This window comes from Suncus etruscus, chromosome 6 (genome assembly GCF_024139225.1).
Source record: "Suncus etruscus isolate mSunEtr1 chromosome 6, mSunEtr1.pri.cur, whole genome shotgun sequence".
Classification (NCBI taxonomy): domain Eukaryota; kingdom Metazoa; phylum Chordata; class Mammalia; order Eulipotyphla; family Soricidae; genus Suncus; species Suncus etruscus.
This window is the reverse complement of record NC_064853.1, coordinates 36,632,628-36,651,562: the sequence shown is the minus strand read 5'-3', so window position 1 is coordinate 36,651,562 and position 18,935 is coordinate 36,632,628. Positions and strand designations below refer to the sequence as shown.

General features: G+C 38.5%; 2 protein-coding genes and 1 non-coding gene across 9 annotated transcripts in view; 1 reads left to right on the top strand and 2 right to left on the bottom strand.

Moving 5' to 3' along the window:
- CTPS1 (CTP synthase 1) overlaps window positions 1-18,935 on the top strand; it is a 1,052,426-nt gene that overhangs the window by 115,908 nt on the left and 917,583 nt on the right. The gene's annotated exons all lie outside the window — the stretch shown is intronic.
- SCMH1 (Scm polycomb group protein homolog 1) overlaps window positions 1-18,935 on the bottom strand; it is a 207,877-nt gene that overhangs the window by 75,130 nt on the left and 113,812 nt on the right. For 5 of the 7 annotated variants that reach the window (XM_049774735.1, XM_049774737.1, XM_049774736.1 and 2 more), the window contains 2 exons: window positions 15,567-15,655; window positions 6,530-6,773 (listed from right to left, as the gene is read on the bottom strand). The exons of 1 other annotated variant lie outside the window; for it this stretch is intronic. In XM_049774735.1, coding sequence (XP_049630692.1) covers window positions 6,530-6,773; window positions 15,567-15,655 — 333 coding nt within the window. The remainder of the gene's footprint in view (window positions 1-6,529; window positions 6,774-15,566; window positions 15,656-18,935) is intronic. One more of the 7 variants, XM_049774740.1, reaches the window with a different exon arrangement.
- On the bottom strand, window positions 9,519-9,624 carry LOC126013153 (U6 spliceosomal RNA). Its single transcript, XR_007497482.1, has one exon. It is a non-coding gene; the product is annotated as a U6 spliceosomal RNA (small nuclear RNA).

Below are 18,935 nucleotides of genomic sequence, written 5' to 3'. Positions count from 1 at the left end.
ATCCAGCAAACACTTCTGAAGCTCCAATCAACTCATATTCCTTAGAGGTCTTATGTGTAGTCAAAAAAGGAACTTATGCTCAACTGTTTCTGGATATAAAAGAAACTTAAGCTCTTTGGAAATGCTTGAACGCTGCAAAAGATTTACCAATCAAAACAAGAGTTCTTTAGGCAAGAGCACATGAAAATCAACCAATTACACTGAATAGACTGGAGTTTTAAGGTCTATCTTGCTTTCGCCTCAAATTTTAAAAAATGACTCTTATTGCTTGCAAAGCACATCTCCTTTTGCTGCTGACACAAAGATATTATCTCCTGGAAAAAGCAGTAGGGGGTGTTCAGCAACTGATTTCTCTTAGTGATCTAAGGACATTTGTATCTTGAGGCATAGAGAGAGAGGGGTGGAGAGTTAAGATGTGTATTTCAGAGGGCTAGAGAGATAGCATGGAGATGGGATGTTTGCCTTGCATGCAGAAGGATGGTGGTTTGAATCCTGGCATCCCATATGGTCCCTTGAGCTTGCCAGAAGCGATTTCTGAGCATGGAACCTGGAGTAACACCTGAGCGCTGCCGTGTATGGACCTACCCCTCACCCCCCAGAAAAAGAAGTGTATTTCAGGGGCTGGAGAGATAGCACGGCGATAGGGCATTTGCCTTGCATGAGGCCAACCCAGGACAGACTGTGGTTTGATTCCCAGTTTCCCATATGGTCCCTCAAGCCTGCCAGAGTGATTTCTGAGTGCAGAGCCAGGAATAACCCCTGAGCCCAACAACAACAACAAAAAAGTGTATTTCACTCACCACCCCCTCACCATTTCAAGCTCCCAGCACCTCAGGACCACTATCCTAATTCATCCAAAACATAGCTCTTCTATGCCCAGTTACCACAGCATAGTCTCTTCTTCATACAGAAGCCTCTATGATATTTAAATAATAGCTTTTTAAAGGCATAAATATTATCTAAAATTTACTCTTTTCTTTTATTAAAATACAGACATTTCTGTAGTAGCTTCACAGAGCCATGCAAAGTGCATCTCCATCTAATTTTAAAACAAATGTATCATCCCCAAAGAAACCCATACCCATCAGCAGTCACATTCTATTTCTCTTCTCACAGCTTGCTCCTGGCAACCATATGAACTTTGGGTCTGTGTCTGCCTATTCTGGACATTTTATATAAATGAAATCATACAATTGGCCCATTTCACTTAGTATAATTTTTTAAAGGTACATCTTGTGTTGCAGCATATTTCATCACTTCATTCTCTTTTATTTCCAAATCCTATTTCACATTAATGCTATTTTATCTATTCAGATGATGATAAACATCTGGAATTTTCAACTTCTGGCTCTCAGAAATAATGCTTCGATGGACATTTATAATCATAAAATTTGTGTGACTCTATATTTATTGTCATCTTTGATACAATCCATAGTGGAATTGCTATAGGTAATTATATATAACATGTTAAGTTTGCTTATAAACTATTTCCAAAGTGGTTGTACAATTTTATAATCTCACTAGCAATGCAAAACAACTTCAATTTTTCCATTCTTACCCACACTTGCTATTACTGGTCTTTTCAGCCTAGCCATTCCACAGGTATAAATTACATGGTGACCTTAATTTGCATTACCTAATGCCTGATGATATAAGAATTTTTTCAAGGGCCCGGAGAGATAGCACAGCAGCGTTTGCCTTGCAAGCAGCCGATCCAGGACTATAGGTGGTTGGTTCGAATCCCGGTGTCCCATATGGTCCCCCGTGCCTGCCAGGAGCTATTTCTGAGCAGACAGCCAGGAGTAACCCCTGAGCACCGCCGGGTGTGGCCCAAAAACCAAAAAAAAAAAAAAAAAAAGAATTTTTTCAAGTGCATTTTGACCAGTTGTGTGTCTTCTTTGGACAAATGTCTATTTACCGTGTTTTCCGGCATATAAGATGACTGGGCGTATAAGACGACCCCTAATTTTGCAGTTAAAACATAGGTTTAGGCCTATATTCGTTGTATCAGACAGAATGTCCCTGTGCTGCAACTATATGTACCACAGTGAGCCAATCACAACAAGCAAAGGTTCCTCTCTGACTCTGGCCAATCTGAGCAGGCTTTTGACAGTGTCGATTGGGGTCCAGAACATTGTCTAATTTGCATGCCTAAAAAGCCTGCTTGGATTGGCTGAGTCAGAGAGGCGGTCCGAGCAGCCTTGCAGTGATTGGTCCCTTATCATAGGCACCTTTTCTGGCAATTCCCTGGTGGCGTCAGTTAATCTCTCCCACTACATGAACCAAACAACACCCCATCCTCGGACCCTAGCACTGAACCACCAACACGGTTAGCTGGGTTTTGCCAGAAGTGGCCCCCAAATCTTCTGAGTACTGTTTGGGAGTCCCCAAGGAAGAGATTTGGAAACTCTGCGGCCTGATATATATATATATATTTTTTTTTGTTTGTTTGTTTGTTTGTTTGTTTCGTTTAGCGGCAAATGTTTCGGGATTTACTCCGAATAAGACGACCCCGATTACTGGTTGACTTTTTTTGTTTCAAAAGTCGGAGGGCCTGGAGAGATAGCACAGCGGGGTTTGCCTTGCAAGCAGCCGACCCAAGTTGGTTCGAATCCCGGTGTCCCATATGGTCCCCCGTGCCTGCCGGGAGCTATTTCTGAGCAGACAGCCAGGAGTAACCCCTGAGCACTGCTGGGTGGGGACCAAACCAAAAGAAAACAAAACAAAAACAAAAGTCGTCTTATACGCCGGAAAATATGGTAAATATCTTTGCCCATTCTTAATTAGGCTAGTTTTTTTTTTTTTTGTGGGAGGAGTTCACACTTATGGTGTACAGGGGTTACTCCTAGCTCTGCCCTCAGGTTATCACTCCTGCTGGTGCTCAGTGGACCTTTTGGGATGCCAGGGACTGAATTTGGATCGACTGTTTACAAGGAAAGCTCTTTTACCCACTGTACTAACTCTCTGGCCCCTCCCTAGGTTATTTAACTATTGTACTGTAAAACTTTTGAAATTTTTGTTACAATTATTTTATTTTGCTTACTTTTAAAAATTAAATTCTTTTATTTGATATTACTTTTTTTTTGCTTTATTTTTCTTGTAGTACTAAGAATAGAACCCAATGTATCAAATATGCCAGGTATGCACTCTAATTCTAAGCTCAGTCACAGGTTAATTTGAAGGAAAAAATCATATTTTGTTCTTTCTCTAGTACAGAATTCCCTCTGATAATTTCCCTGTATTAGCTTTCAGGGTCCAATATAATTTTACCACTTTTGATTTCATGTCATCCCCATCTTCCTTCTTATTTTTCCTTCTTGTTTAAGTATTACTTTTTCTTTTTTGGGGAGGTCACACCTGGTGATGCTCAGGGGTTACTCCTGGCTATGTGCTCAAAAATCACTTCTGGCTTGGGGGACTATATAGGACACTGAGGATTGAACCAAGTTCCGTCCTGGGTCAGCTGCATGCAAGGCAAACACCCTACCATTGCGCTATCGCTCCAGCTCCAAGTATTACTTTTTCAATAAAATTCCTCAAAAGAATTGTAATCTGGGGGCTGGAGCGATAGCACACCAGGCATGCAGGCAATCCGGGATCAATCCCCAGCTTCCCATAGGATCTCTGAGCCTGCCAGGAGTGATTTCTGAGCACAGAACCAGGAGTAACCTCTAAGTGCCTTAGGTGTGGCCCAAAACAAACAAAAACAAACAAACAAACAACAATAAAAGAATTGAAATCTAAGTAAGACCCTTCTTCATCAATAACATAAAAACTTTCAGGGGATATGCTCATTATTCTTATTGTAGTAAAGTTTGACAAATGAATACATATTATCAAAATTTCAAACTGTATAACTGCACTATTTATTTAATTTCAATTATACTTCAATAAGAATATTAAAATAGAAGTCTTCCTTTACATCTTCATTGTCTCTATCTTATTATACTTGAGTTCCTTAGGAGAAGCTATCTGAAATCACCAAAGATGACACAGAGATAACACGCAAATTAAAAAGAAAAAGTGCTCAGCATCACTTATTATAAGGGAAATGTAAATCAAAATAATGAGATATTAAGTCACACAGTGAGAAGAGCATAAATCAGAAAGACTGAAAACAAGTGTGGTTCTGGTGCAGTCAGGAAAAGGCCCTCACTCATGGTTGGTGGGAATGTCGTCTGGCTCAACCTCTATGGAAAATAGCGTGCAATTTTTTCATAACAGTAAGAATGTATGTAACCCAGCAGTTACATTTCTTGGCATTCAGCCCAAAACACAAAAAGTCAAATTTTAAAGGATATATGCACATGCACCATGTTCACTACAATGTTTAGTACAATACCTAGAACATGAAAACACCCAAATGTCCAACTACACATGAATGCATCAAGAAGTTGTGGTAAGTACATACAATGGTATATACTATGCAGCTGTAAGAAAAGATAAAATCTTGAATTATGCTGCAACATGGATAGAATTGGTTTCTTTTTTTTTTCTCTTTTTTTTTTCTTTTTGGGGGTCACACCTGGCAGCGCTCAGGGGTTATTCCTGGCTCTACACTCAGAAATCAGTTCTGGCAGGCTCGGGGGATCATATGGAATGCCGGGATTTGAGCCACCATCCTTCTGCATGCAAGGCAAATGCCCTAACTCCATGCTATCTCTCCGACCCCTCCTCTTTTTTTTTTTTTTTTTTTTTGGTTTTTGGGTCACACCAGGCAGCGCTCAGGGAACATGGATGAAACTGGAAGGTGTGTTAAGTGAAGTCAACAGGAGAAAGACAAGCACCAGATGATCTCACTTCTCTGTCTTAAATAGGAAGTCAAAATAAGAGAATAGGAGAGTAATAAATAAGGACAAATCTTTGGCATTGGGATATCAAGCCAATTTCTAAACAGTATGGGAAGAGAGAAAAGGATAGAAAGACCAGAAGAGAAGAGACAGACAGTGAGAGAAGGACATAGGCACTTTGCTGGTGGCGGGGTACAACAATGTTGTATACAAACTTTATTATTGTAACTACCTTAATACTATTCTATGGCACAAAAATTAAAATTACATTAAATTAAATAAATATTGGGCCTGGAGAGAAAGTGCAGTGGGTCAAGTGTTTGTCTTGCAAGTGAACAACCCAGGTTCCATTCTGAGCATCCTATCTAAGACTGCCAGAAGTGTTTCCTGAGTGTAGAGCAGAGATCCGAGCATTGCCTCATGTGGCCCCGAACCTAAATAAAGGAGGAGTCATGAGGGCAGAAAAACTTTCACCTTTGTCATTACTATAGTTTCAGTTTGACACACAACTAGGTGCTCGATACTGAGTGAATAAATGAACAAATTTGACAGGTTTATTAAAAAAGACCTACCTCCACACAACAGAAAAAGTGACTTCTTATTCCCTCAGACACACCAGGTATTTTGTACTTAAGAAAATGAAATTATTATTCCCCCTACTAAGAGCAGTGATCTCAGACTCAATCCTGGATGGTCTCCAACATCATCAGAAACACAATAGTGCTCAATTACTCTGTGGTGCTATTCCAGTACTATTATGTAGATGCTCAGATTGGTAATGGATATTTTTATTGTAATAGTACAATAATGCTGATAATAAGCATATTAAAACATGCTGAATTGAAATAATAGTGCATTTATATGGTAATTATAATAAATATAACACTGATCTAATTATTAGTATACTAGCAGTAGTAATACAACAGAACATTTGTTTAATATTGGATCTTTGCCAGATACGTATTTTATCTATAAAAATCTCATTTATTTCTCACACACTGATTTTATGAAATAGGCATTCTTTTACAGATGAGGAATTTGAGGTTTAAAGTGGTAACTAGCTGCCCAAAGCCACACAGCTGGTGCAAAAAATAGTGGAATGCAAACCAAAATCTATCTTAGGTCAAAGTCTAGAGTTTCCATTCTGCTATAGTGTTTCTCAAGAAGTCTTAAGAACAAACTGCTCATCTACAGAGCCCCAAAGACTCGAGGATGCTGTGGACATTGAGAATGTTGCTACTGTAACTATGAAATCATGAGAAATGGAGTGGAACATGAGGAGCTAGTGTCCTGAGAACAAACCAGGATAACCCAGTAAGAACTGTTTACTTCATCCTCAATGCCATGATTAGATTCATTTAGCATTTCATTTTATTGTTTCTGAACTCCAGCCTACACTTAGATTTTTTTTTTCTTTTTCTTTTTTCTTTTTTTTTGGAGGGAAGCAAATTTCAGTGCTCCGTGCTTACTGGTTATGGACACGGATCACTCTTGGCTGGCTTGGGGGACCATACTGGATGCCAGAGACGCAATCTGGGGCAGTCGTGTGCAAAGCAAATGTTCTGCCCGCTGACTATCACCTGACCCCATATAGTTTTATTTTTTTACCAATTTGTTAGCCCTTGTTCCTCCTCTACTAGTAGAATTCACTGATGAAGCTACAAGACCTTGGAGATCTAGATAATCTCCCGTATCACCTTAGTTCTAGATTCCAAGGGCTCATAGATGGGGCCTTTTACCTTTAGTGCCAGGCGGCTGTAGGTTGTCTCCAGTCAAGGAACACCAGCCCACAGGGAAGATGTCCCGGGAGTCGAAGCGGCACCAGTAGTCAAAGGCCCCTCGCCACCCATCAAAAGTGACAAGCACCTCTGAGCCCCGCACCTCCCCAATAGTGGCTGGGCAAATGAAATGAGGGTTCTTCCTGTCCACAGCTTCTAGCTTCATTCCCATTTTGAAGAAGTTGTGGGAAGGCGATGGTGGTTCCTAGATGAGAAACAGAAATATACAGACCTAGACGCAAAGAGAGAGGCTATGAATGCCCAAAGATGCTATCTCATTTGGATGATCAAAAATACGTGTATAAAGATTATATAAGATTATAAGGAGAGTTAATTTTTCTATTAATTTTTTAATCAATAGTAATGATTAATTTCTGGGGGGACTTCCAGAAGTGCTCAGTGAACCAGGGGACTACTCCCTGAAATATTCAGCTAGTATTTGTTTTGAATGAATTTCAAAATATTATTTTGTAAATCCTAACATCTTCACATTTTGGCTTCAGATTTTTTAAGTAAGAAAAGACAATATAGCTGAATTCCCTTCTGTGCTTTCCTTTATCTTATTCCTCATAGTATTTTATTCTTTATTACCTATGAACATACCGATTTATATACTTTAAAATTTTACATAAGGGCTAGAGAGATAGATCAATGGGATGAAGCACATGTTTTCATGGAGGTCAAGGTTTTTTTTTTTAATCTTTTCTTTAGGGGGGGAGAGGGGAGACGAGAAAGGAGAGGGGAGAGGGGAGAGGAGAGAGGAGAGAAGAGGGGAGAGGATGTGAGAGGGGAGAGGAGGGGGGAGAGGAGAGTGCAGGAAGGAGAGGGGAGAGGAGAGGAGAGAGTGGAGAGGATTGGAGCAGGGAGAGGGAAGCAGAGGTCAAGTTTTAATCTTAGCACTGCATAGTTCTCAGAGTACCTCTAGGAGTGATCCCTGAGCACCACAGATGTGGCCCCAAAACAAACATTTTTATATAAATACTATCGTACTATTTGACACATTTTTATGATAAATTTAGCTCTAGTTCCTTTTAACTGCTAGTAGTACATTTCAGCTGTTAATAGAATTATCTTTACAATACAATAACTGACTGGCTTTTTTGATGAGCATTTAAGGCTGTTCCCAATTTATAAAGTTGCTAACTTCAAGAATTTTAATGATCAGACTAGTATTAGTTCTAAATCAAATGATTTAAAGAAAAAAGTTTCACCAAGAAAATTAAGTTATAAATATACAGACTCTTAAAAATTTTTGCCTTGAGTATATAAAGTAAAATTTGAAAATTAGCAACTAATATTAGTTTCTCTAAACACATGGAGGAGGGCTAGTTTAGGTCACTGTTTCTTCACCATTTCCTTACTGTGACCCCTTTCTGACCTACTTTCTTTACTGTGAACCCCCTATCTTACTAGTTGGTCTCCTAGCTCCATGCTGTGATGCCCCATTTATACAATTTCTACCTGTTGTCACCTTGGACTATCCTGAGCCCTTATGACCCCCTATAAGGGGTCATAAAACAGTGCTTTATAGCACATAAACATATAACAGTGCTTTATAGTATATACCTAAGAATAGAAATGCTGTATTACAAAGAGATGTAAACATCTTCTGCTTTATTAAACACAGTTAACTTTGTCTTCTAAAATAGCTGCAGCAGCCCTCTCCCACTGAACTAGCAGCTGTACAGAGTTTTTGGGTGCTTGTTTCTAAAGAAGTTGCATAGAAAATTTCCAAATCTGTGTCCAACACTCAACTCCACTCCACTTCCTGGTCTTACTCTCTGATCCTGTACAATATATATATATATATATATATATTTTGGGGGGTCACACCTGGCAGTGCTCAGGGGTTACTCCTGGCTCTATGCTCAGAAATCGCCCTTGGCAGGCACAGGGGACCATATGAGATGCCAGGATTCGAACCACCATCCTTCTGCATGAAAGGCAAACGCCTTACCTCCATGCTATCTCTCCAGCCCCTGATCCTGTACAATATTAATAGTCTTGCTAAGCATATAATCTTGGTAGGAAAAAAGTTCCCTATTGTGTTCTTCTTCAACAATGATTTGTCTATTCTTTTTCCTTGATAAATAAATTTCATAATCAGTTTTTTTTAATTTCACACAAAAACATGGATTTAGTTGGAATCCTAGTGAATTTATAGATTAATATTAAAAGTAATAACATTTACCTGAATAATACTGAGCCTTTCTTCACGAGCATGAATTTTTCTACTTGTATTTATTCTTTAATGTAGCTTGTCTTCAATATAATTTTAAATTTACTTTATAAATATATAATTCTTTTTACTAAAATTTCCTATGCATATTTAAACTTTATTACTATCATAAATATTATCTTGCATGTAGTTTATTTGTAGGGAGTTGGGTACCCTGCCCATCAGTGCTTAGGGCTTTCTTTTACCTCTCTGTAGATGGATAACTCCTAATCTCTGGGAACCATATGTAATGCGGGGGGATTAAAATGGCTAAGCATCTTAATCCCTGTATCATTTCTCTAGCCCCCATAACAGTATCTTTTTTTTTAACTTTTCAAGTGACTTAGTATTGGTTAGTTTATGCTGATTAATGCATCATTTTTTTGTCTGCTTGCTTTTTCAATCATTCAGAAATGTGATTAAAAAAATTTCCTAGTTATTATGTATTTTCCAAAAAATTCTGTTGAGGCTGGAGCGGTGGGACAGGCAGTAGATTATTTACCTTGCACGCACTAACCTAGGACAAACTACAGTTCGATCCCCCGGCATCCCATATGGTCCCCCAAGCCAGGAGCGATTTCTGACTGCATAGCCAGGAGTAACCCCTGAGTGTCACTGGGTATGACCCAAACATCAAAAACTAAACCAAACAAAAAAAAATTCTGTCAAATTTTTTTTATATATATACTAGGGGCAATATTTTTAAGGGTACATATATTTATAACTTTTTTTTTAAATATGGAACACTTCACAAATTTGCATGTCATCCTTGCACAGGGGCAATCTAATCTTCTCTGTATTGTTCCAATTTTAGTATATGTGCTGCTGAAGCGAACACAACTTTCATTTTCTTTCTTTTTTCTTTTTTTGGTTTTTTTTTTTGGGCTACACCCTGTGACGCTCAGGGGTTACTCCTGGCTATGCGCTCAGAAGTTGCTCCTGGCTTCTTAGGGGACCATATGGGACGCCGGGGGATCTAACCGCGGTCCGTCCTAGGCTAGCGCAGGCAAGGCAGGCACCTTACCTCCAGCGCCACCGCCCGGCCCCAACTTTCATTTTCTTGGTGAAACTTTTTTCCTTGTATCATTAGACAGTGACCTCATTAATGCTCTTTAGTATCAACATATCTTTTATCTAATTTTAATATAGCTAATACTCACACTTTTATTTTTATTTACTTTTTGTTTGTATTTTGTTTTAATTTTGGACCATACCAGGGTACTCAGAACTCATTTCCTGGCTCTGCACTCAGGAATTATTCCTGTTGGTGCTAGTGGACCATATGGGATATCAAGGATCAGACCTGGGCTAGCCGTGTGAAGGAAAGAGTCCTACCCTCTGTACTACTGCTCTAGCATCCACTTTCTTTGGATAAAGATTTGCTTCCGATATAATTTTATATTCCTTTACTTGCAATATTTTGCCATATTTTATGTATTGATTGCCAATACTGTGTTGATTTAAAAATATGGGGCTGGAGAGATAGCACAGCAGTGAGGCATTTGCTTTGATTGCAGCTGACCCAGGACAAACCCAGTTTGATCATTGGCATTTCATTGCCAGGAGCAATTTCTGAGCACAGAGCCCAAAAAAATCAGCCAATCAATCAATCAATCAATCAATCAATAAACTGCTTAAAAATAACCTATTAGCTGATTAGTAAGTTTAAGCTTATTTTATAAGTTATGTATCTAAATGTTTTATAATTAAATTGTCTACATTTCTATTTAACTTGATTTTTCTTTTCTTCTTTTGCATTCATCTGAATTTTCTTCCTCTGTTCTTCCTCAACAGACATGGATGTTAATCAGTTGGATCTAGCAGGGCTCTGGAGACAGTTCAAAAGCTGAAGCATATGACTTACATGTAAGAAGTTCAAGATTTGTTATCTGACTCCCCATCCACTTGCCCCCACCAGTTCCTTGGGTGTGTCCCCAGGCCCAAGCACTAAATCTTAGGCAAGCGCTGCTAGGCTGAGAGTATCACCAAGAATGATCCTGGTTCCCTTAAGTACTACTGGCGATAACCCCCATTATAGTCCTTTAGCAGATCTCCTTCAGATTTTAACTGCAAAGTCATAGTAATTCTAAAATTCATATTTATCTCTAATCCCAAACAATTCAAGAAACAGAATATTTTATCTACTCCAGATTTCATAGGTGATTGATAAATTTGTTTCACATTATTATAATTCCAATTAATCAACTTGATGAAATCATTTAATTACAGGAAAAGCTTGATTAGCTTTACCCATATATTAGCCAGTCCTTTTTGGGGGGTACCATTAATTCTTGCATCTGAATTTTAGTTTCCACTACTTTCCTTAAAATGTTTTTTTCAGTTGATGCATACATATATATGCTATTGTTGGCTTGCTTGATTTTATATATATATATTTGTTTTTGTTTTTGTTTTCAGCCACACCCATTTGATGCTCAGGGGTTACTCCTGGCTAAGCACTCAGAAATTGCCCCTGGCTTGTGGGGACCACATGGGACACCGGGGGATCGAACCGTGGTCCTTCCTTGGCTAGCGCTTGCAAGCACCACCTCGTTGGCCCCACTTGACAATTTTATATATATATATATATATATATATATATATATATATATATATATATATATATACAGTCTAAAAAAATTAACAAGATAGTAAATTTTAAGTAGACATTTTTTCTTCTCCAATACCTTAAACCTATGCTGTTAGCGAGGCATTTGGCTTGATTACTTTTTGTTTTAAATAGTTTAAAATATAAAATATTTTTGTTTTATTTACACCGTAAGACTTAAGGTTACATACTTTTTATTACACAGAGAAATGCTACTTATTATCTTTTCAAATATGCCCCTTTTCTATTTTTCCTAATTATTTTTTTAATTTCATACCAGCATATTTTGGACTTCCTAATGGTATATAACCTAAAGCTTTTCTCTAATATTTTCCTACCTCTTTATTTCTATATTGTATTCTGGGAAAATTCCTTACATAGCTTATTTTCTGTTAATTCTTCATGCACATTTAAATTGCTTATGTGACAACCTATTAATATCTTTGCCTTAGTAGCTGTTTCACTTTTAGATGTCAAAAAAATTTAAGTTTATCACTTTAGAAAATAGTTTTAAGTCAGAAATGTAGCTCAGTGGCAAAGCAGAAGCCTCATGAACATATGAAATGGTAAGTTTCATTCTTCAGCCCCACATTAAAAATTAAGTACTTGGGGGACCCAGAGAGATGGCATGGAGGTAGGGCATTTTCCTTGCATGCAGAAGGATGGTGGTTCGAATCTCAGTATCCCATACAGTCCCCTGAGCCTGCCAGGAGCAATTTCTGAGCATAGAGCTAGGAGGAACCCATGAGCACAACCAGGAATGACCCAAAAACCAAAAAAAAAAAAAATTTACTTGGGGCCACAGAGACACTATAATGGGTAGAACTTAAAAACTTGGGTTTGATCCCTGCCACCACATGTGGTCCCCCAAACTCCCATCATGATACCTGAGTTCAGGAATAAGCTCTGAGCACTACTGGAATGGCCCCCTAAAGAAAACAAAATATAGGTAAATAATAGGATGTTTAACATTTCTCATTTTAAAAAAACTCTCCCTTTTTGAGGCAAGAGATATAACCATAGTTAGAGGACATGTCTGTCTACCATGTGCCTGACCCAATTTGATCAGCAATATGGTCTTTTGTATTGCTGGGGGCAGTCCTGTAGGCCCCTGAGCATTGCTATGTCTGCTCAGGAGATGCCTGAACACCATTGAGGAGACTGGCAATCTCTGGCACTGCATGGCCCAAATAGCACCACTTTCTTGGACTCTAGCATTGAATTGCTAGCCAGGTTGGGCAAGTATCACCTTTAGTGTGGTTCATGTATCCAAGTATCACCGTTAAGTTCCAGCAACTGCTGGGAAGAGTTCTTCCACATGCCCTGTCCCCCTCCCTTTTTAGAATTTTTTTAATCCTTTTCCCAAATAATTTGTTTATAAATTGAGGGCTTGATTTGTTTTTTTGTTTTGTTTTTTTTTGGTCACACCCAGCAGCTCTCAGGGTTTACTCCTGGCTCAGAAATCGCTTCTGGTAGGCTTGAGGACCATACGGGAGGCCAGGATTTGAACCACCATCTTGTCTGTGTACAAGGCAAATGCCTTACTGCTGTGCTATCTCTCCGGCCTCCTATTTTTTGTTTTAATTTTTTGGGCCACACTCAGCAGTGCTCAGGGCTTAGTCCTAGAAGGGCTAGGAAACCATATGGAATGCTGAGGATTGAACTCAGATTAGCCTTATGCAAGGCAAGCACCCAACATGTTGTATTACTGTGCTGATTGATCTGTTGTTTCTATTATCTAAAAGTTTTGGGATTATACATATTACTGTTTGCTATAGCTATTAATATCTTATCATTTTTGAAGGCCTCATAGTTCTGAACTCAGTAGTAATTCTCTTGGGAATTTTAGGATACTTGGATTATAAACCTCAAGAGATTTTTTATTTTGCTTCAGCTATGCACCCCAGATATATCTTCTTATAATTTGAGAGTTCCTAGAGAACACAGGTATTATTTGTGCACTCTGACTTTCATGGGGTAGAGAGAGTACTTTGAAATTACTTTATTACCCTGTAATAGAGTCATAGCTGAGTCTTTCTCATCAGTGTTACACTATTTTAACTCAAGAGTAAATAGCTGAAGAAACTTATCTGGTTGGATTTTTCTTTTTCTTTTCTTTTCTTTTCTTTTTTTTTTTTTTTTTTGAGTAAACTCAGGTACATTTCCTGGCCTTGCATAGGCTCAGGACTTCAACTTCTATCTTATTATTGCTGCTGAAAGACAAGATCCTTTGACCAGAGAGATAGTACAGGGGTTAAGGTGCTTGCCTTGTATACATCTAGTAACACTTATGGTTCCCTGAGCCTCACCAGGAGTGATCTCTGAGCACAGAGCAAGGAATAATCCCTGAGCACTGCTGAGTGTGGTTTCACCCCATCCCCAGAGGAAGTTCAGGGGTCAGGGGTGCATTCTTTGCTGCATAAGAGGCTCATTTTTATCCCTAATTCCCTAATGTGGCCCTCATGACTCTAAGCTCTGAAAGGCCCTAGAATTAAAACATTCAACCCAACTGACTGAGTATTGCTGGAGCGGCTCCCTCTGAGCTCTGCTTGGAAATCTTCAGCCCCTTAAAAATAAATGAAAAACAATGAAAAGATCTTTGGAAAATAAGACTATCAAAGCCAATTAAGGTACCTGCACATTCAACACAGATACTTAAAATTCTGTTTCTTCTATTCATTTTGGCCCTCTGGAGATCTTTATAACTACAAAGTTCAACAAACATAACAATATTTGCTAAGATTTGGAGGTATTTTTTGGTGAAAGTTTTTTTTTTAAAGTTGTCCAGTACATTAATTCTGGGAGCCAAAATGATCTCAGAGTTTGGACTTAAAAATTAGCACAGGCAACCCTAATTCTATCTCCTTTTTCATGATTCTAACCTCTTTATTTGTTTTTGTTTTGTTTTGTTTGTTTTTTGTTTTTTGGGGTCACATCCAGCACCACTCAGGGGTTACTCCTGACTCTATGCTCAGAAATCGCCCCCAGCAGGCTCAGGGGACCATATGGGATGCCGGGATTTGAACCACCATCCTTCTGCATACAAGGCAAATGCCCTACCTCCATGCTATCTCTCCGGCTCCGACTCTAACCTCTTTAAAGCTGAGAGCAGAATTGATGATCTCATCGCTTAAAAATCAAAGAGGAGTGAATGCAAGTTTTAGACTCTGGTTGTAACTACAAGCCAGGTGAACTTTGGCAAATTACTTATGCAAGAAGTTTTGTTTCCTTAAATAGTAAGTAGAAATAAAAAATCTTGGGGCTAGCGAGGTGGCGCTAGAGGTAAGGTGTCTGCCTTGCAAGCGCTAGCCAAGGAAGGACCGTAGTTCGATCCCCCAGCGTCCCATATGGTCCCCCCAAGCCAGGGGCGATTTCTGAGCGCTTAGCCAGAAGTAACCCCTGAGCATCAAACGGGTGTGGCCCGAAAAACAAAAACAAAAACAAAAAAAAAAAAAAAAAAAAAAAGAAAGAAAAAGAAAAGAAATAATCTTATTTCCTAACATCAACAGCAGATATTACATGAAGTAGTGTATATAAATAAGCCCCAGATACACTGTAGATGCTAAAAGTAATCAGCATCCCTTTTCTGTTTAGAATACTGGTTGATGGAAACTTTAAGATATATCCTAAGAGGGGCCGGAGAGATAGCATGGAGGTAAGGCGTTTGCCTTTCATGCAGAAGGTCATCGGTTCAAATCCCGGCGTCCCATATGGTCCCCCGTGCCTGCCAGGAGCAATTTCTGAGCATGGAGCCAGGAGTAACCCCTGAGCACTGCCGGGTGTGACCCAAAAACTACAAAAAAAAAAAAAAGATATATCCTAAGAATAGCTCCTTCATATATATTATTTATATTTTTTACTAATAAATAAATTTTAATTTTATTACTTTCTAAGGGCGAGAGAACCCTACCTTACAGAAAAGGTAGAAAAGGCATAGCTTATTAGTGGCAGAGAGAGGAGACCCTAAATCCAGGAATCATAACTTGAAGTCTAATATTATTCCACAGGAATAACTAAAACACTAAATATTCCTTCAATAAACTAGTTCCCGAGAAAGCATCCTCAGGTCATAACTATAATGTGAACATCAGAAGCTCTATCTATAATGGAAAGAATGTAAGCATTTGATCTTAAGCAGTTTGGAATTTGGTGATATCTGAGGTACACCATACCTTGTGAAAAATTCTGATGGGAGCCATCTCTGCTCCATTTAGCGTCTTCAAAAGGAACATGGGCCAAGAAGAGGCATTCAGCCGAAACCCTGCAGCAAACATAATGGGCAACAGATAAAAAAATATGTTCAAAGGGAATGGTGATATCAAGTGTTCCCTTGGGAATCCAGCTACTCCTGCCACAACCTATGCTGTGGTTGTGGAGTTATAGTTATGGAATCCTAGTTGTAGTTATGGAGTCATGATTGCTAGGAAAGGATTTAAAGGTTAAATAGAAGAAATGCCTCATTAGATGAGAAAAATGAGGCACAAAAGAGGGAATGTAATTTGCCCTTGTCCATTGTAATGTTGCAACGTAAGGAGTGGAACAGAGCCCTAACCAAGTTTCCTGGCTCCAAGACAAGTATTATCAAATGCCTAAAAACTTTCCGTGAAGATCCAAAGTCAATGTGATTAAAATGCTTGGAAACTGAAGACACTTTAAAATGTTTAGAAATTATTCAGACAGTAAAGTAATCTGTTAAGAAATCAACTATGTGAACTGATAAACATAAAATACAAGTAAATCTTTTTGGATTACTACAACGTAACTCACTATTTCTCTCTTCTCTCTCATACATATTTCATGTGCACACATATATACACACAGAGAGAACAAAACATTCTTTTGATGCTTATTTTTAAAACTAAGGATCAGGCCATGGCAAAGATGAAAGCGACAGTCCTATTTAAAAACCGTTAATTTTTCCAAAGTAAAAAGGAAGCTTTGAGAGGTCAGTGGCCCATGGTTGTTATTCAGTAAGTCAATGCCTAAAGGAAAGTACTAATGATTTCATCATAAAATAAGACTTCTACCATAGTTATGTCTTTCAATGAGAGCATTTTCCACAAATGTACCCCAAGATAACAAAATGTCAGTTTTTGTTGTTGTTGGTTTTTTTTTGGGGGGGGAGGGGGTTAGGTCACACCCAGTAGTGCTCAGGGGTTACTCCTAGCTCTATGCTCAGAAATTGCTCCTGGCAGGCTCGGGGGACCATATGGGATGCCGGGATTTGAACCACAGTTCTTCTGCATGCAAGGCAAACACCCTACCCCCATGCTATCTCTCTGGCCCCAAAATGTCAGCTTTTGACAGTCTGCATCCCAATTTATTTTGGCAAATGAACAGATAGGCTGCAATGAAGACACCAGGTAGGAAAAAAAACACTACTACCACCTGATGTTACTGAATACTGTATGGTAGACAACACAGTAAGGCAGATACTAGTTTTGTTTTATAGACAAGAAAAGAAGTAGAAAGTAAATTCTTAAGATTTCAAAGTAGGAAAATGACAAAAATAGGATCAATCCCATGCAATCTGACTGCTAAGTCCATACTCTTAGTGTAGAGACTCTAAACTAAGCTTCAATATATGGGCAAAACAAAAACTAAAGAAATCAGCTGTTGGAATTAACAAATTAACAGCCATAATTAGTTAAGGGGAAGTTGTAAGATGAGAGAAGAAAATGGAAACACAGGTATCTGTATAACTATATATCATCCTATATAATTTCAAATTTTAGTGTGTATGCTGTCTCAGCTATACGCCAAGCATATCAAAGTCAAAAGACTACTCAGGGTACTGCAATAGCAACAATGGCAATGTGAATGTGTTTGTTACTTAAAATTGTTATCTTAAAACTGTTATCATTTCTCTTTAACTTGCCTGAAATTTTTGTTTCTTTTAGAGAAAAAAGAAATCACTTGTAACAAGGAATGCCTGTCATAACATTCTGTCTGGCCATGGGATGGAAATTAATGCCATCAAATGTCTTTGGATCACTGGACCAGAGAGATAGTTCAAAAGGGGTGCATTCAGGTAGCACACATTTGATTCCTAGCAAAACATCACCCCTGAGCAGCATCAGGATTGACCCCCAAGAACAGAACTGAAGTAGCTCCTGAGCACCACCAGCTGTGGCTCCAAAACAAAAACCCAAAAGATTCCAAACTGGAACTAGATGTCCAGAAATACAATAACACCCAGACAGCCACATTTTATGAGCCAGTAGTTTGTGCCACCTCCCTTTCCCCCACCTCACTCAGCCTGAGTGGTTTTTAGGCTCAGAGCCAAATAAATCTTGATTTAGTATCCTCCATCTGATCAGGGTAAAACAAACAAATTAAATTCCTCCCAAAGTTCAACCTGTCCTGTGTGGCAGAAAACAACTTTCCTTACATTAGGTAAACAAGTCAAAGCCAAACCCAGACCACATTTTCCAAGAATGGTTCACTATCCATATGAATAAGGCAAACAAAGGCATTCCTAAAGAAATGATTTCTGAGCACTAACCTAAGAGGGAAGTTCAGGGAAAGACTGCACTCAGTTTCCAACTATATAGCACCATGCCATGTAATTTCCAATCTCATATTTTAGGAACAAGTTACTAAGTGGTTTCTATTTTGTATAGAACTTGAAGAGCTAAATATATTTCTTTTAAGTCTGGGAACTCTTTACTATTACTATAATAGTGAATATTTAGTATTTGTCATATAGATAATGTTTATTTGGAATAAAACTATGAGGTATATATCATTATCCTTAATTGTAGATGATGAAACAGAAATTTAAAGTTTAGTACCTCATCCAAGGTCCTAAAAGGATGTGTGAGGGAAAGGGCCACAACAACACATGATGGTCTACTCAGGACCTTGCAGTTCTTAAATATTATTTTCATTAATTCCTACCAAGCTTCTTTAAGAGTAGGACAGAAGTGTTACCAAGAAATTACTTTCCTCTTCACTTAAAGTGATTACTTTCCTCTTCACTAAAGTGATGTGGGACCAACCCTTCCAAGTAAAACATTTGGGGATTATGACTTTAACATTGAAATTAACCTCAGAGGTCATATACTGTGGAAATTTTCATACTACAGAGGAAAAATTAAAGTCCTGTGAGGCTAAGAAACGTGCACATGGTCAAGTATGTTGCTCATGCAGAGTCAGGCAAGAGCTCCAGAAAATCTCATTTGGTTTCTTTCACTACCCTATGCAGACTCCCAAAGTAACACTTATGCATTTATGTGCTGGCCTCCATTGGGTAAGCAAGTTAAGTGAGGTTTTCCCACTTAATCACTACTACAACTCTATGAATCAGTTATAAGAAAAGTAGCACAAATTCTGGAATCATACTGCCTTTAATAAAATTTATCTCTGCCTCTTACTAGATGTGTAGATTTTTGATAAATTAAAAAATCTCTCACTGGCCTTAATTTATTCAAAGAGAAGGGATAAAAAGTAGCAACCAAAATATGGTTTAAGAATTAAAATTGGTTGGGGCTGGAGAAATAGCATAGTGGGACAGCATTTGCCTTGCAAATGGCCAACCT